Below are 27,658 nucleotides of genomic sequence, written 5' to 3' on the forward strand. Positions count from 1 at the left end.
AATAAACAACAAACACAACAACTTTTACTGCACTTTACAGATGGAACCTGATTTAGCTAACTTGACAATTTACCTGCTAGCTTTGCTCTAGCTACTTTCAGACTTGGTTTACAGCTGCCTGATTTACTATCATGCTTTAATTCCAAGACCTTGAATGTTTTCAAAGGATTAAGGCTTTAAGCTTTTAAAAGGAACCAAGGATTATATGAGCAGTTGGCTTTGAGCAATGATGTTGCATCCCTGGTGTATCGCAGCAACAATTTGATGCAGCGATAGGGCACAAGGCCTTGGTTGAGTATGTTTAAAAGAACTGGCAGATGTGACATTGATGGGGGTGAGAATTAAGGCAGCAGATTGGTGGTTATACCAAAACAGGAATCAAAAAACCTTGAGCGCACTCAAGAATGGTAAATATTTTAGCTGCAAGTTCATAATAGAAAACTTGCTTCAATTGTTTGGTAATTTTTAATTAAGTAAAATTTTCACTAACAAAATTACCATATGTAGAAAAGAGAGCTTTTAAATAGTGACAGATATTATTTGTTTCCTAAACCTGCCCCTGTAGCTACTGGCCAACTCAGTAACTTCCACACTCTGTTGAGCACACTAGCCTGCCACAAGAGTGTTGTAGCATTCTCTTCCTTCCAGTCAGCTAAGGTAATTCTACTGTGTGTCTGCATTGGATGCCACTCAATCATTCTGTCACTCCCTGTGCAGTGATGTGGCAGAATTGCCCACCATGAGAAGGAGGCATGCCTAGAAAATGAGTAATGCAGACACAGAAGGACTGAACTTGTTCTTTCTCTTGCACATTCCACAAGTAAAAGTTTTTGGGTGTTAGTGTGCCTCTGCTATCAAAAGTTCAGGAGTACCATGTTACTTACTGAGATGAACCATGTCAGCAAAACCATACCCTGTGGCAAAGTGTATGACTTGTTGCACATGTCTTGAATGACTTCTGCACTCCCCTTAATCATGTGCATGCACATAAACGAAATCTGAAAGAGACAATGTTTTTAACAGATTAGCAGTTCATTCGTAGTATTTGTAAAAAAAGTAGCTATACATTAAGGCTGCATTACACTTTTTCAGTGCTTAGAAAATGACCATGGCTTCACATCTTAACAACATGTGGGTAGCTCGGTGGAAGCCTCTGACGGGTGGAGAAATTGTTCAGATGCTCTGATGCAAGTCAGCCCGTTTGCATATTACTGAAGTCCATTTTCTCCTAGCATTCTGCATGTGCTATTTTAGTCCTGCTCCGAAAGTGGGGACTAAAGACAGATTAACCACCTTAAATGGCAGGCAGATTAATATCAAAACTGAAATGGAAACCTGCAAACTCATGAACACTCCCGCGTGCGCACACAGGGCTACTTTTCAAAAGCAAAACCATTTTCTTCAGGCGCATGGAATGCCATAAAGAGGAACCAGAGAAGAGGAGCCTGCAGTGGCATTCTGTAGCTCTGTGGTATCAACTGAGAGTCTACAAGGGTGGGAAGCTGAATAGGGAAGCAGAATGTAGAAGTAGTCCTCTGTAGTTCCCTAGTGGTGGGCTGCCCTACATCTTTGTCTCTGCTGTCTCTGGGTGGGGAGTGGCTCTCCCAAGTGCTGCTGAACTACAGCTCCCATCAGCTGTAGCAAGCATGGTGCGTGGCCAGGGAGAATGGGAGTTGAAGTTCAGCATCATTTGGAGGGTCAGAGGTCCCTTATACTTGTTCTAGGTCTTGTCATACAGACATGCAGACACTCAAAACACCCTCCATGTGAGCACACAGAGCCCTTTCCCTACTTGGAGCCAAAGTTTCCCATCAAGGTTCTGTATCAACAAGTTTGCATCCTAGCTACGCGTGTTTCCCCACTTCCCCACAATTCCACAAAGCTTGTGCAGTTTCTTTTCTCCCAATAAGATGCTGCTGTATCACTAAAAGGCAAACGCTTCATGGTTTAGTGTTTGTGTGGCTTAGGGTATTTACCTGAGGTTCTGGGCCACTCCTGAACAATGTCATTCGCTTCAAACTTCTTCTTTTTCAGCAAGCACTGTTTTACTGTAACCTGCTAAGTCACATTACAAATATTTGTTTTCCTTTCCAGTCATCTCTTCCACAAGATGTGCATTGATCCTTGGCTGCTGGAGCACAGGACATGCCCCATGTGTAAATGTGACATACTCAAGGCACTGGGAATTGAGGTACCTCTGCAGTTCCTGCTTAAGAATCATGTGGCTTGCTGCTGCTTCTAGACAGGAGGCGGCAGCTTAACTGAACATTTGGCTGCTGTAGTAAGTTTGTGAAGGCATTTGGGCCCAATGAAAGGTGCAGTGAGACAAATTCCTCCACCACCAATTTACTGAACAAAATATGCATATTTCTTATGTATCTCCTCATTGTGTTCCAGGCTGGCTTGTCAGCGCTGAGCAACTTTGCGTTATTTCTTTATATACTGCCCCAAACAGTCATTTACAGTCATAAAATCTATATATAATTAATACATTTGCAGCTACATTGTGGGGCATTAAAACATCCCAACTTTTGCAAAGCGCTTAACAGCAGCGATACATGAAAAGGGTGGGAGGATAGCTGGCAGTTAGAAATAGTGGCATCTTTACAGTAGAGGCTCCCTGACATTAAGTCTGTGTGATGCAGGTGGATGAAGAGGAGAGAGTGGAATCTCTCCCAGCCACTGTCTCCAACGAACCCTCTAACATGCCTTCGCACACCGATGAGGAGAATCCTAGCGAGACAGGATCATCTGGATATGCTTCTGTCCAGGGGAATGACGAGCCGGTTCAAGAGGAAGTGGCCCCTTCAGAAAGTAAGTATTTTAATGGCTGTGCAGTAGCACTTCTGAGTCTTATGTTTTTATGGTAACATTAAACAACAGTACAAAGTACAATGCAATGCAGAGCAATTGTGCAATTCATATCACTAGTAATTGCATACTTCACTGTTCCAATCATAAAGGACATGGTTTATTTATTTATTTTTAAATTATCTGCACTGGAGTGTGAACCCTAAGCTTTTGCAGGCATGCGTTAAAAATGATGAAGAAATACTAGTGTTTGCTGCCACCTTCTGGAGGTTCACATCCAGTAAACTCCAGTGTATTCTCTTCAGTCCTCCAACATGAGCCTTGGAGCTCTTCCCTCTTTTAGCAGATTGTGCCCACTTAAAATACTTCATTGCTGACAAAAAATACTGCATTAAGGTGGCAGGGTTACAGCTAATGGTGGTACTACTCAAAAAGTTGCCTGGTTATATATGCATCTGGGAAAATGATGAAATACTGATTCTACATCGCAAGTACAGTGGTACCTCTGGTTACAAACTTAATTCATTCCGGAGGTCCGTTCTTAACCTGAAACCGTTCTTAACCTGAGGTACCATTTTAGCTAATGGGGCCTCCCGCTGCCACCGCATCACCAGCGCATGATTTCTGTTCTCATCCTGAAGCAAAGTTCTTAACCTGAGGTACTACTTCCGGGTTAGCGGAGTCTGTAACTCGAAGTGTTTGTAATGCGAGGTACCACTGTACATAAAAACAGTCAGGTGTCACGTTTCTTCTATTGTTAGTTAACTTTGTCATACTGATGGACTCAATGGACACAGGTGCTACATGTGAAATATCTCATAGGGTTTCCAAGCTGGTGCCAAGCGTATTGCTCTGCTTTCCTTTGGACCACATCAGCGAGGCCAAGACGGGGGTATTGTTGGCTGGGCAGCCCAGGACCTCCAGACATACTGCCCAGACTGGCACCCCGGAGAGATCACTTTGGTGCTGCAGTTTGACTTCACCCCCAGGGGCACATTCCATTGTCTCTAATATTGGCTTCAATTTAGTTTTGTATTGCTTTAAAGCTTCACATAGCTAAGCATTCTTTTTTTAAAAAAACAAAAACTTGTACTCGATACAGTGGTACCTCAGGTTAAGTACTTAATTCGTTCCGGAGGTCTGTTCTTAACCTGAAACTGTTCTTAACCTGAAGCACCACTTTCGCTAATGGGGCCTCCTGCTGCCGTTGCACCTCCAGAACACGATTTCTGTTCTCACCCTGAAGCAAAGTTCTTAACCTGAAGTACTATTTCTGGGTTAGCGGAGTCTGTAACCTGAAGCGTATATAACCCAAGGTACCACTGTATATCCGTTGTTAATTGGCTTGCCTCAGGCCCCTCTGGTGAAATTTCAATAGTGCTTGCTGCTCCTTCTCTGTGACACTTATGCTCTCCTAGCGGGCTTGTAACTTGTGGGGTGGAAAAGTGACATGTTGCCAAAACAGAGCCCAAATTGAAAGCTTCAGAAAAGAGCCAATTTAGCATAACTTCTTGGAACCGACTTTCCAAAGGCATAGAAATGTCACAAAAATATAAACTTGGTAAGTTGTGATTGGGTGGGATTTTTTTTCCTAAACTTATTTCCCCCTCCCTTTCTTTGTAAAAGGTGATAATCTGCAACTTGTGAACAACGCAACTGCACCTCCACCTGTAGATGTCCTTCCACACCTGGACAATCCGGGTTTTGAGGCTGACGAAGGAGAAGTGCGTGAAGAGAAAGCCTAAGCAGCTCTTGCAGCATCTGCTATCTACCTGACATAACCAGCATCAAACAATGACAGAACCGATAAGACTGTTGTAGCAGCAATTTTGCTTTGATATTGAGATAAAATTTTAAGGTTGCAACTGAATTGAGTGACCTGACCATTTACTTATTTTCTTGTGGGATTAGTTTTAGTACTCTCGAGTACAGATTTGCGAGGAGGTTTTTTTTAAGTGCAAACAAGGAAGACAGAATCTTAACACAAAGCCATTTGAGCTCAGCTACTTTTGATACAGTAGAATTTCATTTGTTTCATTTTGGTTTTGAATTAGCTTGTTTTAAGTCTCATAGTTAGCTTTCTTATGAACGTATGTTTTTAGTTAACTAGTAGGGCGTGTTCTTTTCATTTTAATGAGCCTAGGTTAAGTATTTTTTATATATAAAACCACAAGAGTGGCCTTATAGTCAGTGCAGCATCTCTTGATTTATTAAATTACTGGGACCAGTCAGATGTACCTATAAAATATATCAGGAATTTTCTGCACCTACTCTATGGGATTTGAGGGTTAAAATTTGCAAAAATGCTTGAGCTGTCCTTGACTAAAAAGTTAAGATGCCTTTAATCTGCATGTTATACAGGAAAAAAAATAGCTACATACAGTCGTACACTTCACCAAAGGTTACTGTGGACTACAATTAACTGGTGCAAACACACGGGCGTAGCCCAGAAATCTGTCCACTTTGGATATTGCTGCTTTTAGCCTTTATGAAGGCTGAAGATTTCTAACTCAGAGGGAATTTTTGTTGCCATTGTTCTGAAGGAACAGTTAAATGAATGTTCCCAAATGGTGTTGGTCGGGTGAGAACATGGCTAAGATGGCAATTACTGAATGGGTGAACTTTTTGTTATTATTTTTTTCTGATTTGTGAGACAGCAATTTGGATATGAAGCTAAGTGGGGGGGTACTCAGGGTGCCTTAGGATGGAGCGTGGAACTTCATCCACTCATCCGCTAAAGTGAATAATGCACTTTATTGTTTATTTTGCATCTCCTGTGGTTCTGTTTCTAATGGCTAGCACTAGCAGAAGTGGCCTTTTTTGTGTTTTTTTTCTCGTTTGTGTTTTTTTAACGCTTTGATTTTTAACAGGAGAAAAAGTACATTTCCCCTCCTCATTTTTGCATCATGTTGAATAAAGCTGTAAATATTTGATTTCTGTTAAAAACAAGAACACTGCGTTGGATACAAAATGTAAATGACGCTGTTCTGATGCCCATTTAGGATGTTCCCTTATTTTTGATAAATAAAAGCAGTTGTGTTATAAGCAGGTTTGTCTCAGAGTCTAACTCTCTTTGAATGACATCAGCATCACCACCATCATCATCATGGGGAACCTCAGAAGGTTAAGAGTGTTAAATAACCTCCATCTTGTTAACTTAAAGGTAAAGGTACCCCTGCCCGTACGGGCCAGTCGTGTCCGACTCTGGGGTTGTGCGCCCATCTCACTTAAGAGGCCGGGGGCCAGCGCTGTCCGGAGACACTTCCGGGTCACGTGGCCAGCATGACGAAGCTGCTCTGGCAAGCCGGCACCAGAGCAGCACACGGAAATGCAGTTTACCTTCCCGCTATAAAGCGGTCCCTATTTATCTACTTGCACTTAGGGGTGCTTTTGAACTGCTAGGTGGGCAGGAGCTGGGACCGGAAGAGGGGAGCTCACCCCACTGCGGGGATTCGAACCGCCAACCATGCGATCAGCAAGCCCTAGGCGCTGAGGTTTTACCCACAGCGCCACCCGTGTCCCAGCGCCACCCGCGTCCCATCGCCACCCGCGTTACTTAATGTGTAATAATCTCAAGTATGTAAGACTTGTGTGCCTTCAGCAATGGAGAGAGACTAACTGGCACAGCTGCAACAGGGAGATAACAGATAGCAAGATGCTACTGTTATGAGGACTATATTAAGGGTGAATATATATATATATTAATGATATTGGATGGGAGAAGGCTCAGTTGCCTAACCACTTGTACTTGATCCTGAAGGGACAGCTGTTATGGACCTGAGTTGTTGCATCCAGGAGATAGCCTCTTTTGGACAGGGTTGCGTTCCCTTGGAAGGAGCAGCTTGGCAGCTTGAGATACCCCTAGATTCAACACCCACTGCTGGCCTGGGTAGGCTTTGTGGCCAGCAGTGCCTTTTTCCAGTTCTGGTCCACCCCTCTGGCCCCTTTGGGACAGAAATGTCTGTACCCCATGCTAACATGCGAGAGTTATTCAGGAAAATCCACCTGGGAGATGCAGCCCCTTATGTAGTAGCCCCTGAAAATCAGTCCAAAGACAGGTGTAAAGAGATTACTTCATATGATGGACATTAACTTGTTTTGCTGGAGATTATACCCCTGTGTTATGCATCTTTAGGATGGTGTAGGCTGTAAATCTAACAAATTACTAATTTTGGTGCTTGAATTGGAATTGCTCTTTTTGTAAATCATGTTGCTGCAAACTGATTAACTTTCTCTGTAATTACTGGGCCTTGAAACACTATATAGTGTCAAGAACAAAGGTAAGCTAACATAACGGTTCACGTGGGGAAATCCACAGCAACATCCAGGCCTAATGGTCCATTAGTTTAAAAGGTTGGAGAAATCTAACTCTGCTAGTAAAGTGAGTTGCTAAATGGTTGCTTTGGGGGGCGGGGAGATGCACCTTGTTGCAAAATTGCTAGCTTCACTTGCAAAAGGAGGGCATGTCTGGCTTGCTGTTGCCATAAGATCACTGATACTGCTTTCGCTTTAAAAAAACCAACCACTGGGCTCCTCCTATTGCACTTAGGATGCCACAAGCACGGATGAAAGAGGAAGTAGCTGGTATGTTTCAAAAGAAGGATTAGTGAAATGGGACTTCCCAGTAGATTGTGAAAGCAGGTATTAAATTACCTTCCAAATAAACCATGCCAAGGTTTAGAGACCTGCTCAGCAGCACCTTGATGCAAAAACTTGAGGCATTGGTGTTGGTGGTTTCTTGTTTTGGTGGGTGTGGTGGTGCTGTTTTAATGGTCAGATATATCCCAGGACTTTTACCTTGCATGTTAAGTTTTCACTGTTCTTATTTTAAAAGACTTCCTTTGGGGTGTGAGGGGAGGAAAATGTATGTTGTTCTTAGTTGCCTAGGTAAGCTGTTCTACCTTCCAGTGTTTCTGCCAGTGACCCTAAAAGTATTTAGACAACTCACAAGCTCTTAGGTTTCATTTTTTAAAGTACAGAATTTTGCACTGCGTCAACATTTAATATGATTAAGCGTGTACAGTGGTACCTCGGTTCTCAAACATAAAAACAAAAAAAAGAAAAACAATTAAAAACACATCCAATATTTATCCTTATCTTTCATTAACTTATTTCCTCGACCTCCCCACACCCCCTTTTTTGTATTCCAGTTATTAACTATATCAGCAAATCCTTTCCCTCTTTCACTGCTTTCTGTCATTTAATTATCTTAATTTATTTTAACATTATCTTACCATCAAAACCTTAAAATTTATTTATACTTAACTCCTTCACTTAGCTGCTTTTCTAATACCCTTCTTCCATTAGGCTCGGGATAAAGTGGAATAAACCCTGTCCTAGAAATATTTCCTCTGAGGTGGGTTAAGTTGAGAGAGAGCGACATGGCCATGGCCTGATGCTAAACCCCACTCAGCCTTTGGGTGGTTGAACAAGGTTTTGAACTCCTGTCCACACTTTCTCAATGTGCTCTGGCCTTTTCTTCCCCCAAAGGAAATAAGGTGCCCAAGTTGTTTTCTGGCAGGATGCCTCTGCCTTAAAATATCTAAGCAAGAAGCTTCAGGACACTAGGGAGGCCTTCGCACGCACACAAAGGCTATGGAATTTGTTGCCACCCATGGCTGATGCCTCCTTAGATGATGTTTAAAAGGGATTATTTACTTACTAATACATTCGTATCCCACTTTTACGACAAGGAATTGTACATGGTTCTCTCCATCCTCATCTAGGTAGGTTAAGCTGTGGAACAGCGACTGGCCCCAACATCATGCAGTGCGCATTTTTTCTGAGTCAGGACTTGAACTCTGGTCTCCTAGGCCTAATCCGGAGTTCTAGCCTAGGGGTGGGGGAACATCACATCTGGGAGCCAAATATGGCGATATACTGGGGTAGGAGAGCTGGAAAGAACAATTCACACCTGGCAACCAATGTGCCCTTTTGGTTTCAGATAGTGCATGGGTAAAGGTAAAGGTAAAGGTACCCCTGCCCATACGGGCCAGTCGTGTCCGACTCTAGGGTTGTGCGCCCATCTCACTTAAGAGGCCGGGGGCCAGCGCTGCCCGAGGACACTTCCGGGTCACGTGGCCAGCGTGAGAAGCAGCATCTGGCGAGCCAGCGCAGCACACGGACCGCCGTTTACCTTCCCGCTAGTAAGCGGTCCCTATTTATCTACTTGCACCCGGGGGTGCTTTCGAACTGCTAGGTTGGCAGGCGCTGGGACCGAACAACGGGAGCGCACCCCGCCGCGGGGATTCAAACCACCGACCTTTCGATCGGCAAGCCCTAGGCACTGAGGCTTTAACCCACAGCGCCACCATGGTTAAGGGGTCTAAAAAGCTGAGACACAAATTTTCACTGCCCTCTAGTGGCTATGGTGGCTCATTTACCAGAAGTGGTGCACCGCCAGAGCACGATTTCTGTTCTCATCCTGAAGCAAAGTTCTTAACCCGAGGTACTATTTCTGGGTTAGCGGAGTCTGTAACGTGAAGCGTATGTAACCCGAGGTACCACTGTATTTAGTGTGTATACTTGATTCGGACCAAACTAAGCCCCTACCCCCCAATGTATTTTTGCTCTAGGAGGCTTAGTTTGGTCAGAATTGAGTACAGTAGTACCTCGGGTTACATACGTTTCAGGTTACAGACTCAGCTAACCCAGAAATAGTACCTTGGGTTAAGTACTTTGCTTCAGGATGAGAACAGAAATCGTGCGGCGGCGGCGCGGCAGCAGCAGGAGGCCCCATTAGCTAAAGTGGTGCTTCAGGTTAAGAACAGTTTCAGGTTAAGAACGGACCTCCGGAACGAATTAAGTACTTAACCCAAGGTACCACTGTATATACTTCCAGAATTAACACTAAATACATTAATTCTGGTAAATGAGCCACCATAGCCACTAGAGGGCAGTGAAAATTTGTGTCCCAGGCTTTTTAGACTCTGCTTACCACATACTATCTGAAACCAAAGGGGGCACATTGGTTGCCAGAAGTGAAAAATATTGGCATTATTTTCAGCTCTCCTGCCCCACTAATATGGGCCTCTCTAGCCCTTGAGACTCTCCCCAGGATGCAACCTTCAGTGGGCATGCTCCATGCTCTCAAGTGCTGTGGCTAACCTGGTTGCTTGCATGCCTGCATGGCTGGAGGGTAGTCTAACTGCAGGTATCTTCAACCTTCTCAGACCCAGTACAGTGGTACCTCGGGCTAAATACTTAATTTGTTCCGGAGGTCCGTTCTTTTTTTTTATTAATTTAATATTTATTAAGTTTTCATGGTATAATATAAACAAGACAATAAAGAACAAAAAAGAAAAAAATACAATAAAGAAAAAAAGACACATTAGCATATAAAAAAAAACACACACACACACACACACAAAATAACAACAGTTAAAAGCAGCTTCATCTTACAAAGAAAAAACTTGCTTTAGCTTTTTTCCTGGACTTCCCCGTACCTCCCTCCTTTGTATTCCATTTCCATTGTTCGTTCAGCAAATCCTTTCCCTCATTTACTTTCATCTCAATTTTTATCTTAATATTTTGGCTTTACCCTTCCCTCTCTTTTACCACTATTTTTCCATAGACTTCATAGCTTTTTTACTATAAGCCACTTAGCTTAAATCCAGCATCATTCTAACATTCACTAATTTTACAATATTTCTGTAAATAGTCTTTAAATTTCTTCCAATCTTCTTCCACCTGATCTTCTCCCTGGTCTCGGATTCTGCCGGTCATTTCTGCTAGTTCCATGTAGTCTATCACCTTCATCTGCCATTCTTCCACGGTGGATAATTCTTGTGTCTTCCAATACTGCGCTATCAGTATTCTTGCTGCTGTTGTGGCATACATAAAAAAAGTTCTATCCTTTCTATCCGACCATGCCCAGGAGAAAGGCCTCTGGTTTCTTGAGGAAAGTATATTTAAATACCTTTTTCATTTCATTATAAATCATTTCTCAAAAGATCTTAATCCTTGGGCACGTCCACCAAAGGTGAAAGAATGTACCTTCAGTTTCTTTACATTTCCAACATTTATTATCGGGCAAATTGTAAATTTTTGCTAGCTTGACTGGTGTCATGTACCACCTGTATATCATTTTCATAATATTCTCTCTAAAGGCACTACATGCCGTAAATTTCATACCGGTGGTCCATAACTGTTCCCAGTCAGCCATCATTATATTATGTCTATTATGGCTTTTTAGACTCTGCTTACCACATACTATCTGAAACCAAAGGGGGCACATTGGTTGCCAGAAGTGAAAAATATTGGCATTATTTTCAGCTCTCCTGCCCCACTAATATGGGCCTCTCTAGCCCTTGAGGCTCTCCCCAGGATGCAACCTTCAGCGGGCATGCTCCATGCTCTCAAGTGCTGTGGCTAAACCTGGTGGCTTGCATGCCTGCATGGCTGGAGGGTAGTCTAAATGCAGGTATCTTCAACTTTCTCAGACCCAGTACAGTGGTACCTCGGGTTAAGTACTTAATTCGTTCTGGAGGTCCGTTCTTAACCTGAAACTGTTCTTAACCTGAAGCACCACTTTAGCTAATGGGGCCTCCCGCTGCCACCGCGCCGCCGCTGCGCGATTTCTGTTCTCATCCTGAAGCAAAGTTCTTAACCTGAGGTCATATTTCTGGGTTAGCTGAGTCTGTAACCTGAAGCACATGTAACCTGAGGTACCACTGTAGCCGCTTTCAGACATGCACTTGGGAACCAATTTATTGATATTTTACTGTATATTGAATGGCAATCTGGAATACTGAATAGCAGACCCGGAATCACCAGTTAGAAGACCAATGGGCAGAGGTTGCATTTGCTGGCACTGCCCACCATTGCTGTGTGGCCCCCTCAGAAGATTATACGTGAGAAAATATGGCCCTTCAATGAAATATCATGGAGGACAGCCACAAGCAGGGAAAGGACTGTTTGGGGGGAGAGAATGCTAAACGAGGTGGCCTTTGCTCTTAGGTCAGCAGGGTTATTATTACTGGCAGCAGACATCCTTCAATGGTGTGGGTTGGACTAGATTCCTTATGACTAGAATGTGTGGCCTACCTTACATGCTGTTGTGAGCATAGGAGCCAGCTCCTAGGGGCCAAGGGGTCTTCAGCTGCCCCCCCCTCCCCAAAAGTGGATGGGCATTGCCATTCAAATTGTGTGCATGCACCCCTGGTTGTGAGGGACAAAATGGGGGGGGGGGGAATATGTCACCTTGAGCTCTTTGGAGTAAAGGTGGGATATAAAGGCAATAATAATAATAATAAAGACATAAAAGTGTGGGCTAATTTTTAATACAGTCATACCTTGGGATGAATACGGTTCAGCTTAAATATTTTCGGGTTGCGCTCCACAGCGACCCAGAAGTAACGGAACGTGTTACTTATGGGTTTCGCCGCTCACACATGCGCAGACACTCAAAATGACGTAATGCGCGTGCACGGAAGTGGCAAAACGCGACCTGCACACGCGCAGATGCATAGTCGCGTCTTACGTTCGCTTCAGGATGTGAATGGGTCTCCGGAACGGATCCCGTTCGCACCCCCACTGTATAATTATTGGGTTTTTGCAAGTGAACAATACCACATCTTACAAGTAATAACAAAAAAGAGAACAAGACAGATGACCAGCTAACCTCTGTTTGAAAACCTCCCATGAAGGATTGCCCACCACCTGTCATGGGAGTCTGTTCCACTGCGGAGCAGCTCTGACTGTCAGAAAGTTATTCCTATTCGTCGGAATCTCCTTTCTTGCAGCCTGAAGCCATTGGTTCAAGTCCCACCCTCCAGAACAGGAGAAAACAAGCATGCTCCCTCCTCCATGTGACAGCCCTTAATATATTTCAAGGTGGCTATCATTATCTCCTCTCAGTCTCCTCTTATCCAGGCTAAACACACCCAGCTCCTTCAACCATTCCTCATCAGGCTTGGTATCCACACCCTTGACCATCTGGGGCGCCCTCCTCTGCACACGATCCAGCCCTGCCAATGTCGTGGGACGTGCATGGTGGGGGGCAAACTTAACCACCTCATCGGAGTTGGCCAACGCTCCCCGGAAGGCTTCAGCCAAGAAACAAACCGCAGAAGTCGGCCACTTTTTGAAAACAAACAGAAGCAGCAGGGAGGGAGCTGGGGTGCGGTGGCGGGGGGGGGGAACCTTCCCTCCCCAACTCTCCAGCTGTCAAGGCAAAGGCGGCCAGCCCCTTAGAGGAGAGGCAGCAGCCCGGGGGGGGGGGAAGCTGGCTGCGCAAGGCTTGCCGGGGCTTGTAGTGCGCCACGGAGGCGCACGGCGTGGAGAGGAGCAGTCTTTGGAACTACAGTCCCCAGCGGGCAGCTCGCGCGCGCCTGCCCGCCCCCTCCCTCTGCCTCTCCCGGGGAGCCTCTGGCTGGCTGTCTGCGTACGTGGGAGCCCGGGAGGAGCAGCGCGCAGCGCGGGAGGCGGGCATGGAAGGCTGAGCGGAGCTGCCTCTGCAAGCAGCAATAATGTGGCTGAATCCCGAGGAGGTGCTGCTAAAGAACGCGCTGAAGCTGTGGGTCTTGGAGCGCTCCAACCGGTACTTCGTCCTGCAGAGGAGGAGAGGCTGTGGGGAGGAAGGCGGAGGAGGGCTCACCGGTAAGGCAGCGGCTCCCTCCCTCTCCCTCTTTTCCGCCCCTCCCGGTTAGATTCCTCCCTTGCATTCTCACAACAACCCTGCGAGGGAGCCCGGGCTAGACTGAGAGTTATTGCTTTGCGCCTGCAAGGGCAAGCTGGGATTTCAACTCGGGTCTTCTCCCTCCCTTTCCCCTTCCCCCCTCCCCACGCGCGCCGTGTCCTCACAACAGCCCTGAGGGGTAGGTTAGGCTGAGAGCTAAAGCCGCACACCAGGTGAGCCCTAGGGTGAGATCCGGGTATGGGTCTTTCCCTCCACACCTGATTTGATTCCAACAAGCACCTTGGAGAGGCAGGTAGATTAGTGCTGAAAGATACTTAGACATGCAGGGGGGATTCGAACCCTTGGCCCCGAGGTGCCCTAGTCCGCTTCTCCACACCAGTTGTTTTTGCACCCTGGCTTTGGTGGGGTTCTGAGTGCAGATGAGGTGGTCAGCTGTCCAGGAAGGCAAAAACAGTCCCACCTATGAATCTGCCCAAAGGACCAGTCTAGTCCATATGCGGGGTGGAGTGGGGGGTTCTTTCATCTTCCAGATGTTGCTGAACTTCAACTTACACCAGCCCCAGCAAATAAGGGCAGCAGCCAGGAATGGTGGGAGCTGTAGTTCATCGACATCTGGAAGACCAAAGGTTCCCCTACACATGGCCTAATGCAACACCTCGTTATGCCCTGCATATTGTTTCCAGCAGTAGCCATTCAGATATTTTTAGGAAAAGCCCAGAAGCAGGGTTCAAAGCCATCATCTGGTAGTTGCGAGAGGTTACTGACTACTCCTGAACAGGGAAGCTCTATGCAACTGTTGTGGCTAATGGTTTTCTATATAGTATGTCTCAAGCACTTGCTGTTCAAGAGGTATACTGCTGCCGAAGTTGGAGGCTCCATGGGACCACCTCTGAATTAATCTACTTTCTTAAAAAAAATGTGGGGGGAACAGTATAATTTATTGGCTATTTGCAGTGTTTTGTGGCAGTCAGTTCCGTAGGTTTTAACTAGCTTGGTGTGAATCAGTGTTTTATTCTGCCTCTTGTCCACTCTGAGCCTGGTACCGCCTTTTTGCCCTTGAAGTGAAGAGACCAGCAGGTGAAGCTTTTGGACTGTGGGATAAAAGCTTGCTTACCTGCTAATGTCTCGAGAAGCAGGTGCATTTAAGAGCACAGGAGGGAGCAGATTAGCAAACCTTTGCAAAAGAAAACACTTTCTAGTTCTCAGCTTGGTATGGTGTTGCTGCTGCCATCATTTTTAACTGGCTGTGTTCTGGTGTGCTTAAAAGTTCTAGCTTGCTAAGATGACCACGGGGTGTCGCCACCTTCTTAATAATAGTAGTAATAATAATAATAATGGGCAGGCAACTGGTTTCTTGCAGAGATGTGTGAAAGGTCGCAGTGGGCAGCCGAAGTTTCCCCCCATTTCTGCATCTCCGGGTCAAGAATAGATTCTGTTGCTGGCGTTTTCCATAGCATGGCAGCTCTTAAAACACCTAGGAAGCAAAGCAAACAAATGAACAAAATAAAAGAATACCTGGTAACCCCTGATTCTAAGTGAGGACAAGGGTTCCTATGCTTTTATTCATTCATTTATTAAATGTATACCCCACTCTTTCTCCCCAAGGAGCCCAGGGTGGTAAACAAACAAGCGATAAAACAATAGAAACATCTAAAAGCCATTCCAATACAGATGCAGTCTGGGGAGGGAACTCTGCTATTAAAAGGCTTGTTGGAAGAAGGTCTTCAGCAGGTGCCAAAAAGACAGTGTCCGCTGAATAGTCAAGCGAAGAAAATTCATAGAATTGTTGAGTTGAAAGGGACCATAAGGGTCATCTAGTTCAGCCCCCTGCAATTCAGGAATCTTTCACCCAACATGGGGCTCGAACCCATGGCCATGAAATTAAGTCGTCTTCTCTACCGACCAAGTAGGAGCCACTACACTAAAGACCCTGCTCCTACATTTTGTGGAATGTATCCCCTGATAAGACCTGGTGTCTGCAGGAGGCCCTCACCTACAGAACATGGTGGTTGATTGAGTATATAAGGGGTGAGACAATTTTTCATAATAGCTGTGTAGAGTAAATTGCTTCTCTTGGTCAGGCGAAATTCTTCTTAATTGTTGTTCGTTCTGTTTGATTGTTGCTGTTCCTGTCATTACGCTTTCCTCGCTTTTCCAAATGAGCTCGAAGCAACATTTAAAACTCCTGTTATAACTACTCATAAGTGTGTCTTCAATTCTGCATGGCAGTTCCACAAAGCACAAGAGGGCAGGCCCCTGCCCCAAGGCATTTACAATCTGAATGTTTGCTGTAGGACAAACCACAGAGAAAGGAGAGGCAAATGGAGGCAGGGAAAGCAATTTTCCAGTTGCATCTTTTTTTCAGTTGTGTGTACTGAGGATTAGTTACAGTGTGGAACAGGGACTGAAGGATAACAAAAACTAAGGGCAGAGAATCCTTGTCTAGCCTGCAGGAAACATACCCTTCTGAAATATCCTTCAAGGGCCACATGCAGGTGTGGAGAAGTTGAGTGCATTTTAACTTTGCATGGTAGGCTAGTTTTTTCACGCACTCCATCATTCATCCCAGGAAGCAAGAAGCTGAGACTCTTAATCTTAGCCCCACGTTGGGCAAAAGTTCTTTCTGTATTGCATGGGGTTGGATTCGATGACCCTCGTGGGTCCCTTCCCACTCTTCAATCCTGTGATTCCAGCCAGGCAAAAAAGCACTTGTGGTGTGAAGCCGGACCAGTCAGGGTCTTGAGATTGATCTAAGGATACAAATGGAGATGGATGGAGGGCCTCCACCAGCCCCCAGGCTTCACATTCCCTGCCCTGATTAAAAAAACCCCGCCTGCATCTAATTCAGTGTTCTGTTCCCGTGTTCTGGACATGATGTTGATGACTGTCCATGTTCTTCCCCAGCACCTGGTGAGTTCAGAGATACATGGCCACTGAATGTGAAGGGTCAATTAAGCTAACAAAGCAAAGAGCCTTTAATAATTGAATCCCCGCCCCCTCTTCAGTTTGATGAACACTTCAAAAAAGCACACACAAAAGAGTTACTGGCCATCTAAGTTGGTGCTGGTGAAATTCCATGAGCTGATTATGCATTGTGTGGGGGGGAAATGTGTTTCTTTTGTCAATCTGCCTGGCTGCTTGCCTGCCACCCATTAGTTTGTTGCATGGACCAGTAGGGTCAGCAGCTGCAGCGGCTCATCACGCGTGGAGGAGAATGAACTTGGAGCTTCCTCTGCGGAAATGCCTCTGCCTCTGTGCTGAGCTGTAGCTCAAGCTCAGCATGCAGAAGATCCCAGGTTCAGTTTGCAGGTAAGGCTGAGAGAGACTCCCTCCTGAGACCCTGGAGATCAGCTGCCGGTCAGTGTAGGTGATGCTCAGCTAAGTTGGCCCAATGGTCTTTACTCAGCATAAGGCAGTATGTTACCTATGTTTGGGGTATAGCCCTCCCCACTGGAAAGCCTGCAGGTGAGATTACTGCCTAAATACCTGTGCCCCGGTTCAGTTGCGTCCTAGGGATTGCATCCGCAACAGAAACAGCATGTTGAGAAGCAAAAGCAGCGTATAGACTCAGGATGGCCTGACTGTGGTGCTAAAAGTAAGTTACATCGCGCACACCCCAGCACATACTTGCTAAACATGCTGGTTCAGAAGAAATGCCAGCCCCATTCAGTACATTGCAAAGGTTTATTTGTTTGTTTGTTTATTCATAATTCATTTTTATACCACTGCCTTACATCCCAGGCAAGTGTGCAAACTTATCTCCTTAAGGCCAGTACAGTAAAACCAGAAAATGCAAATTATCCAGAGTAGATGAACAGTGGCATCAAATACTTGAGTAAATAAGTATTGAACGAGCATCTAAACCACAGATGGGGAACCTGCACTACTCTGGATGCTGTTGAACTCCAACTCCCATCAGCCCCAGCCTGCCTGGCCAGTAGTTGGGAATGATGGGACTTGGAGTCTGGAGAGGCGCATGTTCCCCATTCTGAGTCGAAGCCTAAGCAAGGTCGCCTTGGGACTTTATTCCAAAAGGTGGGCGCCAACACGGGGGGGGGGGGGACCTTTCTCCTGGTTGTCTCCAGATGGATCTGCACAGGCTGCAGGACAGTTAGAAGGCCTATTCTAACAATTGTAGTGATCAGGCCATCTATACTGGGGAAAGGGATTCCCCCAGACAATGTGGTCCAAGGTTGTTACGGGAATTCGTTTACCTTCAACAGTGTTGGAACTTGGCATGTTAGCAAATTGGCAGCCTGTGCAATGTTTTAAGCAACAAGCTTATGACCAATTGTTCCAGTCGCCATCGTTCTTCTCCAGCTACAGCTTCTGGTTCAAACCCAAGGAACCATTAGTCATAGGTTAAAGAGAAAGCTGCTCTATATTAGGGCTAACTATCTGTACATTGGACGCGGGTGGCGCTGTAGTCTAAACCACTGAGCCTTGGGCTTGCCGTTCAGAAGGTCGGCGGTTTGAATCCCCGCGACGGGGTGAGCTCCCGTTGCTCGGTCCCTGCTCCTGCCAACCTAGCAGTTCAAAAGCACGTTGAAGTGCAAGTAGATAAATAGGTACCGCTCTGGCGGGAAGAGAAACGGCGTTTCCGCGCGCTGCTCTGGTTCGCCAGAAGCGGCTTAGTCATGCTGGCCACATGACCCGGAAGCTGTACGCCGGCTCCCTTGGCCAGTAAAGCGAGATGAGCGCTGCAACCCCAGAGTCAGCTACGAGTGGACCTAATGGTCAGGGGTCTCTTTACCTTTACCTTTATCTGTACATCTCAAAAAAAATTAAAAAAAATCAACTTGTTCTTTTAAAAGAAAAGATCAGGTTGCAGGTGATGTGGAAAACCGCCCTCTGCCTGCAGTCCCGGAGAGCTGCTGCCAATCTCGGGGTACAACCTGAGCTACCTGCACAAAGAGTCTTACCTGGTCTGAGGCAGTTTCCAGTAAGCCAATATTGCCTTCTCTGTTTGTTTGGGGGGGGGGGTGCGCCCTGAAGCTGTCACAGAGTTTGCAACTAATGGCCCAGTTCTTCCTGGCTTTCAACCTTAATCCACTGCATAACACCTGCTCTCAAAGCAGGTGGTTGTTTGAGTGAGGCAGCAGCAGCATGCTTTGTCAGAAAAAAATGGCTTGCTTCTGCTGCTGATGCAACCCCCAGGAGGCTGTTGAACTGGGCCACATGCATCTTGCTTGTGTGCTGTGCTTCCTATAAGCAGTTGCCCCGTTTTTGTCCTTGCAATCGCCACGTGCATAGGGTTATGCCTGCTATGCGGATCCGTCCAAAGGCGTCACCAGCCCATCGGCACGGCCACCTACGCTTGCGTTAGTCATTTGTAGCAGATTGATGGCCTGTAATAGGGTGTGGGTTGGGGAGGGGTAGGAACCTGTCCTTTTCTAATGGACAAACTCTCTTCTATGCCTGGAAGCAATTAATACCCACCACAGGCTGCCGGGCAAGTGGGCATTTGCAAGGCTGATGAGACTCACCCAGAGCATGAACCTTAATAAAGCAACCGTTTATCTCAGGTAACATAATGATCACAAATGCATTATACACATACATATGCACACGTACAGACACACTTGCTAGCGTCGCTTTTTGGCTTTGGCTATGATATTTTACTCCGCGCTTTTGAAACTTTAATGAGCTTGCCTGTTGGTGTGAGGCCAGGATCTTGGAGTTTGCCGTTTGTTTTATATTGAATAGTGCCAAAGGGGATGTAGAAAGAATAATTTAGCTGGAAGCACTGTAGCTAGCTTTGAGTCACGGAGATCCCCCCCCCCCTTTGCTTTATGACTAATATTGCAGTTAGAAACTGTGTTTTTATCTGGTGAAAGGCGGTTATCCGGTAATCAGTGCAAATGCTTTCTGCCAAAATCCATACCCTCTATATTAATATAGGATCTTCAGTTCTGGGACTTAAAGAAAATAACATCGCATCTTTTAATTATTCCCTCTGTACAATTTTTTCATTGGTAAGTATGTTGTGTGAGACAGAGTCAGTGTATAGGCCTGAGGTTGTGGGGGATACCGTTGGAATCCCATTATTCCCGAGCTTGCTGTCTGGGGGCTGATGAGAGTTGGGATCCAAAATCTGGAGGCTCACATTTCCCCCCACCTCTGATTCAGGCAAAAGTTGAGTAGTCTTCATTTGGCACCCACAGAAGTTATTTCAATTTCACTTAGGGCAGTGAAGGAGGGCAGGTCATCAGGGATGATGGGCATTGTAGTCCCAACAACCGCTAGCGACCCAAATTTGAGAAACACTGACTTAGGGATATATCCTCTACTTACTCAATGGATTGATCTATTGAAAACATTCTGCAATTGATTTTTAAAAGGTTCCCCAAATCAGATCTAATCTATTAAAAGTTTTTTAAAGGAAGATGTGAGGGGAAATAGAATTACCTTTTTCCAAAATTATGGCTTCTGCATTCGCATGTGTGCAAAATATGCTTTCCCCACCCCCCACCCCTTTTCCCCCTCACATGTAGTTTTAATCAAACTATTGGTTGGTTGAGTGAAAGTCTTATGATTAGTTGACTTGCCCACACACACAAAGCAATGAGCTAGCAGAATGTACTGTCTTCTGATGGCAAGTGGTCAGGAATGATGGGAGTTGTAGTCCCAACAACATCTTAGAGGACAACCTGATGATTACTCTTACAAACCATAGGTTAAAAGCAAACATGGACTACCACTTAGAACTTACTATAATGGGCATGTAGCCACTTGGACAGCCTCCAGATTTCTGTGGGAGGCCAGCAAACAGGACACGAGCGCAAGAGCACTTTTCCCTCCTGCCATTTCCAAGCAGTTGGTGTTCAGAAACGTCTATACCTCTGACAGTGGAGGCAGAACAGAGACATTGTGACTGGTAACCATTCTCCTCCATGAATAATTTTCTGAGAGGGATTCAGTCGGATTCCAGAAATGTTAAAAGGTAAAGGTAAAGGGACCCCTGACCATTAGGTCCAGTCGTGGCCAACTCTGGGGTTGCGGTGCTCATCTCGCTTTACTGGTCGAGGGAGCCGGCATACAGCTTCCGGGTCATGTGGCCAGCATGACTAAGCTGCTTCTGGCGAACCAGAGCAGCGCATGGAAATGCCATTTACCTTCCCGCCAGAGTGGTACCTATTTATCTACTTGCACTTTGATGTGCTTTCGAACTGCTAGGTTGGCAGGAGCCAGGGACCGAGCAACGGGAGCTCACCCCGTTGCAGGGATTTTTATTTTAATATTATCCTTCGTTACTTTAATTTTCTGTGTGCAATGCAAATCTTACTATGATTAGATTTTAATTTTTTTAAAAATGTATAACTTCAAGTTTCAAGGTGTCGTATTTACAACATCTTTCTCTACTAGGACATAGGTAGAAATATTGGTACATAAAAAGAACGCTGCATCTTTCTTGGTATGCCCCACAGAGAAACCTACGGTCTGCAAATAAAACATCCTGAAGGTCCCAGGCCTCAGAGAGGTTAGGCTGGCCTCAACTAGAGCCAGGGCTTTCTCGGCTGCGGCTCCAATCTGGTGGAACGCTCTGTCACAAGAGACTAGGGACCTGACATCTTTCCGCAGGGCCTGTAAGACAGAGTTGTTCCACCAGGCCTTTGGTCAGGGTGCAGCCTGACCCCCTCCTCTGGCAATCTGCACAGGGTCTTGCTTGATGGTTGCCATCAATTTGTTTTTGATTGATTTTTATGGTGAAAGGTTTTTAGAATGTTGGATTGTTTTGATTGTTGTTATCCGCCCTGAGCCCAGCTTTGGCTGGGGAGGGCGGGGTATAAATAAAATTTATTATTATTATTATTATTATTATTATTATTATTATTATTATTATTATTATTTCTTTTTGTTTACTTAAAGAAAGTAGATTTCCAGGAGGGCACTGAGTAATTTCTTTCTTTCTTTCTGAAAAAGGGGCAGTAGACCAAATAAGTTTGGGAGCCTCTGGAATAAACTAAAGAGTACAGGATAAACTATTGACTGATGTGGACAAGTCTGACCTCTGCGCCAGCAAATCAGGATAGATTGCTCAATGAACAGCTTGCCTGGCAAACCCACCACCATGCCATTTTCAATCATTTGTTGCCCAGGCAAACAGGAAAGTTTCTGTCAACTTCAGTTGGTTTTCCTCCCTTTGCTGAAGCAGGCATGTGTGAGGGAAAGAGGCAGTGCATAAGTTTGCGAGGTAATTTGCAAGCCGCCTTTTCATGCTGACGAAATGTCGCCCCTCTTGATTTGATACGGAGCATGTTTTGGTGTTTCAAGAACACTTCCTTTTCCCGAGACGTTGCCGTAAGAAGCTGCCTTTGGGAGTTCTGCATTCTGGGAAACATGGACTAGTACCATTGCCCTATAGTATGATCATTATGGGAACCGGGCAATGGGAATAGATTAGAAGGTGTTCTGATAAAAGAAGTCTCTGCGAAGATGGAGGCAGCTGCAAAACGCGCCTGGTGAGATGAATAATTCAGCAAGGAAGCGTTCTTCCAATGAATCTAGATGTAATTCGTAATGTCGCGGTTAAGGGCTCTGAAGTGGAGGGGAAGATTAGATTACACATGCAGGAAAAGCAATAGTTCTAGTTTTCGGACTGCAAGAGTTATCTCTCTCCCTCCCTAAAATGAAATTCAAATCTGGTTCTGTGTTTGAGGAGCGCGTTCCTCTGAATCTGGGCCCCCTCACCTGCTGCTGGGCCCCCTCAGGTTTATCTGGCACTGACAGATTTGAGCAATGCAACAAGCCAAGCTAGTAGATTTCATTAGAGCCAGAGTTGGCACCTGGCTTGCTGGGCAAACTCCAATGGCTCCTCCACCACCTACTGCTGATGAATACCTAGCATTGTGAGCAGTGCTGGGACGAATTTCCCACAATCCCCTGGAGTGATGCTATGTCAGGTCACTTGGAGAGTCAGCTGGCTGGAGCCCTGGCAACCCCGTCCAGCAATACGAAGTTCTGACGCCGTCCTGGATTGAGGTCTGTCTGCTTGACTCAACTTATTGATCCCTCTGTGTGGGTGTTTCATCCCTTATCAAACGTTTAAGAGAGCCGCAGATTCGTTTTAGCAACTAATGGCTATTCTAAAATGTTAAGGAATTGATCTGTGGTTCCTGTGCATCGTCGTGGGGTGAGGGGGTGGGGAGTTCATTTTGCAGCTCCCTCCTCTTAGCAAGCCAGTTTTGGGCTTCATTGTGTGCTGCGTGCATCTTGGCATGAGCAGCAGGAAGTGGTGGGGGAGAATCAGTTGAGAAAAGATGCTCTCACCCATAACCCCCTCGCACTACGAGTTCGGGCTCATCCAGTGTACCTGGTCATTGGTTAGTTCAGGGTAGGCAAAATGTTAGTGCTCCTTTCACAGAATTCTGCAGAATTCAATGGCACAAGGGCAGGTCACTCCAGATCTGTTAGTCATGTTGACTACATGCAACCTCCCTTTTCAGAGACGGACAGTGAACTTTTGTTTACCAGATGGCTAGGACTGAGTACAAGAAGCTGGTTGCTTATAGCCTTCCTAGGGGCACCTGGTTAGGAGCTGTTGGACAGGAACCATGGACTGAATAGACCTTTGATCCCGCGCAGGAGGATGTTTTTTTCTTGTTCCTGTGATCTATAATTTGAAGGCCAACTATGTGGCAACGAAATGTAGGGAACAATCCATGCTGGCTGGTTAAGCAACAGTCAGTTCCTGATTTGCATTTCCGCAGACTCATTGTGTCGTCAAGTTGAACACTTGGGGTTTTAGGATTTCCTCTTGTGTAACACGCCATGGAAGCTGGTCCATTAATAGGGTACTGCCACACCAATCTCAGCCTGCTCTCAGCCAGACTCACTTGCCTGCCTTCTTACATCCGACCAGTAAGGGGGTGGCTCTGCCCATCATTAGCTCTGGCTGTACCTATGGTTGGTCTCTAGAAGTCCTAATGGGCCCCAGCTGCCAGTGGTAATTCAACACGGCTCTTGGTATCCAGAGAGACAATGGAGTTCGCCTCTGAGGGGTGAATTCAAATTGCTGCATTTGCAGCACCAAAATGACCTCTCTGGGACGCAAGCCTGGGCAGTGTGTGTGGACATCCTGGGCTGCCCAGACAACAAGACCCCCCTTTTGGTCTCACTCATGTGGTCCAAAGGAAAGCAGAGCAAGGTGTTTGGCTGGAAGAGTTGCCAGAAGGAGGTGTACAAAGCACCATTGGTAATACACACATGGAATCATGTAATGCAATGCAATGTTGCCCATCCTGAAAAGGCCTCTTAAAAAACTTGAATGCATTTTGGGAGAGTTGGTTGCAGGTGGGTTTTCGTGAATTTCACAAGTTGGAAAAATGGCAACATGGGGGGGGGGGCAAAATGCCATTAACTTTTTTGTTTATGGACCCATTTTTGAAATGTAAACTATTCAGTAATCTTTGTGAAGGTGGCCACAAAAGGTGATATGACAACCTATGGCAGATAGGTATGATTGCACACAATAACCAAAATTGGTGGCTATGTTCCAACTTGGCCATCAAGATAATAAGAACAAAAAATGCAGCCCAATCTTTTGGGATTCAGCACACTTTTTTTTCACTAGAAATGCCCACTTGCAATTTATTCTCCCTTCCCCTCTGGTAAAAAAAAAGTTTTCACCTTCTTCAATTTGGGGAGAACGGTCTAGTCCATTGTTTCCCAAACTTGGGTCTCCAGCTGTTTTGGGACTACAACTCCCATCATCCCTAGCTAGCAGGACCCAGTGGTCAAGGATGATGGGGATTGTAGTCCCCAAACAGCTGGAGATCCAAGTTGTGGAAACCCTGTTCTACTCTATACTCCAGTCCTTGAAAGCCAGGGAATTCAAATACAGCCAGGACGCCCGTGATTCCCACCCTCCCTAGCTATAGCTGTATATGTATCTATAGATAATACCTACCTTGCTGTTTAACCTTCTTCCAGTACCGTTGTTCCCAAGCCCAGTCCCAAAGCTGGCCCTATGTACCACTCAGCTGCCATCTTCCTTGCTCCAGAGTATACATCATTCTCTGGACCATATGGAAGGCAAAACCCGGCCTCTAACAGACGCTGCAAACCATACCTTGTACAGTGGTACCTCTGGTTGCGAACGGGATCTGTTCTGGAGGCCCGTTCGCAACATGAAAAGCCCGCAACCTGAAGTGCCGTATCTGCGCAGGTGTGCGGTGCGATTTGGCGCTTGTGCGCATGCGCGAGTGGCAAAACCCGGAAGTAACCCTTTCCGGTACTTCCGGGTCGTCACGGGACACAACCTGAAAGAACGTAACATGAAGGGACACAACCTGAAAAAATGTAACATGAAGCAAACTTAACATGAGGTACGACTGTATATATTGTGCTCTCAAGCTTTGTCCTATATCCCACAGGCATCCTGGTGGGGACCCTGGATGCAGTTTTGGACTCTACATCAAAAGTTGCCCCTTTTCGCATCCTGCACCAGACACCAGATTCTCAAGTCTACTGGTCTATTGCATGTGGTGAGTACATACAATTCAGAACTGAGCCGAGCTCAGGGCGATGGCAGTGATAACTTGGGGTGCCTTGTCATTGTGGGGAAGAAATGCTGCCTGATACAGAACAAAGACTGCACTTTTAGTTTAGCGTGCGGGGGGTGGGGTGGGGGCAGGTAGGGGGACATCAAACCTTTGGGTCAGATCAGGGTTCCCATCACTTCCCCCCGGTTCTTTGGGAAGGAGGGTTGTTCAGTGGTAGAGAACACGCTTTGCATGCAGAAGGACTCAGGATCAGTCCCTGGCCTCACCAGTTAAAAGGGTCAGGAGGCAAATGATGTGGAAAGGCCTCTTCCTGAGACTGTGGAGAGCTACTGCCAGCCAGAACAGGCAGTATGGAGCTAGATGGACCAAATAATCTAAGGCTCTGTTTGTGCTATTATGTTTAAAGCACCACAATACCACTTTTTAAACAGTCGTAGCTTCCCCCCAAAGAATTCTGGGAACTGTAATTTGCTAAGGTAGGCTGAGAGTTGTGAGAAGACGACCCCCCCCCCATTCACCTCACAGAGCTACAGTTCCCAGGGAAGAAGGATTGGCTGTTAAACCGCTCTGGGAATTGTAGCTCTGTGAGGCATAGCTGTCAACGTTTCCCTTTTCTTGCGAGGAATCCTATTCAGAATAAGGGAATTTCCCTTTAAAAAAGGGAAAAGTTGACAGCTATGCTGTGAGGGGAATAGGGGATCTCCTCATAACTCTTAGCACCCTGAACAAACTACATCTGCATGGATTGTTTGTGGAACGCATGGCCGTTTGAAGCGGTAGCATGGCGCTTTAAATCTGTAGTGCAAATGGGGCTAAAAGCCGGTTTCCTATGTTCCCTTTACAACTGTTTGCATGTGCTTCTCTTGGATTCAGTGTGAAGCTATGGATAGGGTCCTCCAAGCCATCCATGCCCCCCCCCCATGTATCCCCTCCATAACAAAACCAGGTGCTATTATATTAAGTGCAATGCTTGCCTTGCTAACACTTGAATCTTGTGTGCTCTGGAACCTCATGCAGATAATTGTTCAGTGACTCCAAGAAAGTGCACACAAAGGAGAGAGAGTGAGAAATCCTTCTTATTGTTTTTTTTGTTCAGAAGCACGGCAAGGATCATGTTTGTCTTCCTGCACTACCGGGGAGCTGTTTACCAAAGGACGTGTCACCCTAAAGCCAATGAGAAATTGTTTTCTGAAGCTCATCCTCAAGTCCTCTTAATAGGTTCTCCATCCCTGATGTAAGGCCCGCTTGCACTATGCATTTAAAGCAGCATCATACCAGTTTTAGCAGTCATGGCTTCTGCTAAATAATTATGGAAGCTGTAGTGCTGAGAGGTGTTAAGAGACCCACCCCACCCCAAATTCATCTCTCAGAGTTCCAGTCCCCAGAGTTCCTTGGGAAGAGGGAATGACTGTGAAACCACTTTGGGAATTGTCACTCTGTGAGGGGTATAGGTGGTCTCCTAACAACTCTCAGCACCCTTAGGAAACTATAGCTCCCAGAATTAATTCAGGGAAGCCATGACTGCTGAAAGTTATATGATACTGCTTTAAATGCATAGTACAGATGGGGCCCTCGATGATACTCAGCAAGACAAACAAAATATTTGATTTGCTGTAAGGCAGCCCCCTGTGATCATAAGCCTATTTTCAACTCAATTTCAATTACTTCTGATTCTCCCCCAAGTCCCTTTTTCTTGGGGCAACTGCACTAAAAAAGACTGAGAAGGGCTAACAGAGAATAATATCAGCAGAATACTCAGTGCTCTTTTTTCTGACTTTGCACAAGATAGGAGATGGTCGCTGGGGGAAACAAGGGGGAACTCTTGTTTACCCAGCTGGTAGTGTACCCAGTGAAGTTTATTTAATACTAGTTAATGTTTCCTATCAGGAGCCAGCAGAGAAGAAATAACAGCGCACTGGGAATGGCTAGAGCAGAATGTGATGGCGACTCTCTCTGTGTTCGATTCCAGTGAGGACATCACCAGCTTTGTGCATGGGAAGATCAGAGTACGTTAGAAGCTGGTTCGAAGCAACTTTGTGACTCTTGCACCCAGTATTAGGGCTGGGCGATATATTGTCCAAAACCACTTTAAAATCCACACCGTGATAACAGTTTCATAACTTTTGACCGGGCAATATATTTCAAATCATGATGTGTGTGCATGTGTGCTATGCAAAAATCACAGTGTGGGGAAAACCATGAAGCCAGCCAATGCTTCTCTTGATTCCTGCAACACCTGTTAACTCTGCTGGCTTAGCTCTCCCCTGCCTCATGGAGGGGGCAGCGGCACCAGCAAAAATCACAATATGGGGGCGGGGGACAGTGAAGCCAAACAGTGCCTCTACATAGCTCCCTCCTTATTCCAGACATTGTAATATATTGGTACATCACGATGTTTTGTTGGTGATATATCAAGATGTTGAAAACCAGATGTCTACCCAGCATCCAGGGGCCATGGTGGAATGCAGGAAAGATGCAGAGGGGAGGGTGTTGAAAGGCTCTGGGACTGAATGTGGACCTCTAGGCCTTGCTACCTGGCCCTCAAAACCCTCCCTAGGCTGCACCCCTAACTGGACCTGAGCTTTTCTGCTCTGACAACACTTCTGGGTAGAGGATAGAGCAGCTATACAAGGGGGGTTCTGAAATAAGCCTACTGCCCATACTTGTTGCTCTGCCTGCTGTTGCCTCTGGCCCCACCCCAAAG

The 27,658-nt window shown here is 45.9% G+C and overlaps 2 protein-coding genes across 5 annotated transcripts in view; both read left to right on the forward strand.

Annotated features, from left to right (window-relative positions):
- The window catches only part of RNF128 (ring finger protein 128), a 45,512-nt gene extending 39,653 nt beyond the window's left edge, over positions 1-5,859 (forward strand). The window contains exons 5-7 of the mRNA XM_083422346.1: positions 2,095-2,191; positions 2,646-2,814; positions 4,438-5,859. Of these exons, the coding sequence (XP_083278472.1) occupies positions 2,095-2,191; positions 2,646-2,814; positions 4,438-4,556 (385 nt within the window). The 3' untranslated portion in view covers positions 4,557-5,859. The remainder of the gene's footprint in view (positions 1-2,094; positions 2,192-2,645; positions 2,815-4,437) is intronic.
- A 6,861-nt stretch (positions 5,860-12,720) lies between these two features.
- Positions 12,721-27,658, forward strand: part of TBC1D8B (TBC1 domain family member 8B) — a 51,111-nt gene continuing 36,173 nt past the window's right edge. The window contains exons 1-3 of one of the 4 annotated variants that reach the window (XM_083422285.1): positions 12,721-13,410; positions 24,826-24,936; positions 26,842-26,960. In XM_083422285.1, coding sequence (XP_083278411.1) covers positions 13,281-13,410; positions 24,826-24,936; positions 26,842-26,960 — 360 coding nt within the window. In that variant the 5' untranslated portion in view covers positions 12,721-13,280. Of the gene's footprint in view, positions 13,411-14,126; positions 17,046-24,825; positions 24,937-26,841; positions 26,961-27,658 lie in introns of those variants that run through there. The other 3 variants (XM_083422288.1, XM_083422286.1, XM_083422287.1) reach the window with 3 other exon arrangements.

The sequence above is a fragment of the Podarcis tiliguerta genome, assembly GCF_965153285.1.
Source record: "Podarcis tiliguerta genome assembly, chromosome: Z".
Classification (NCBI taxonomy): Eukaryota; Metazoa; Chordata; class Lepidosauria; order Squamata; family Lacertidae; genus Podarcis; species Podarcis tiliguerta.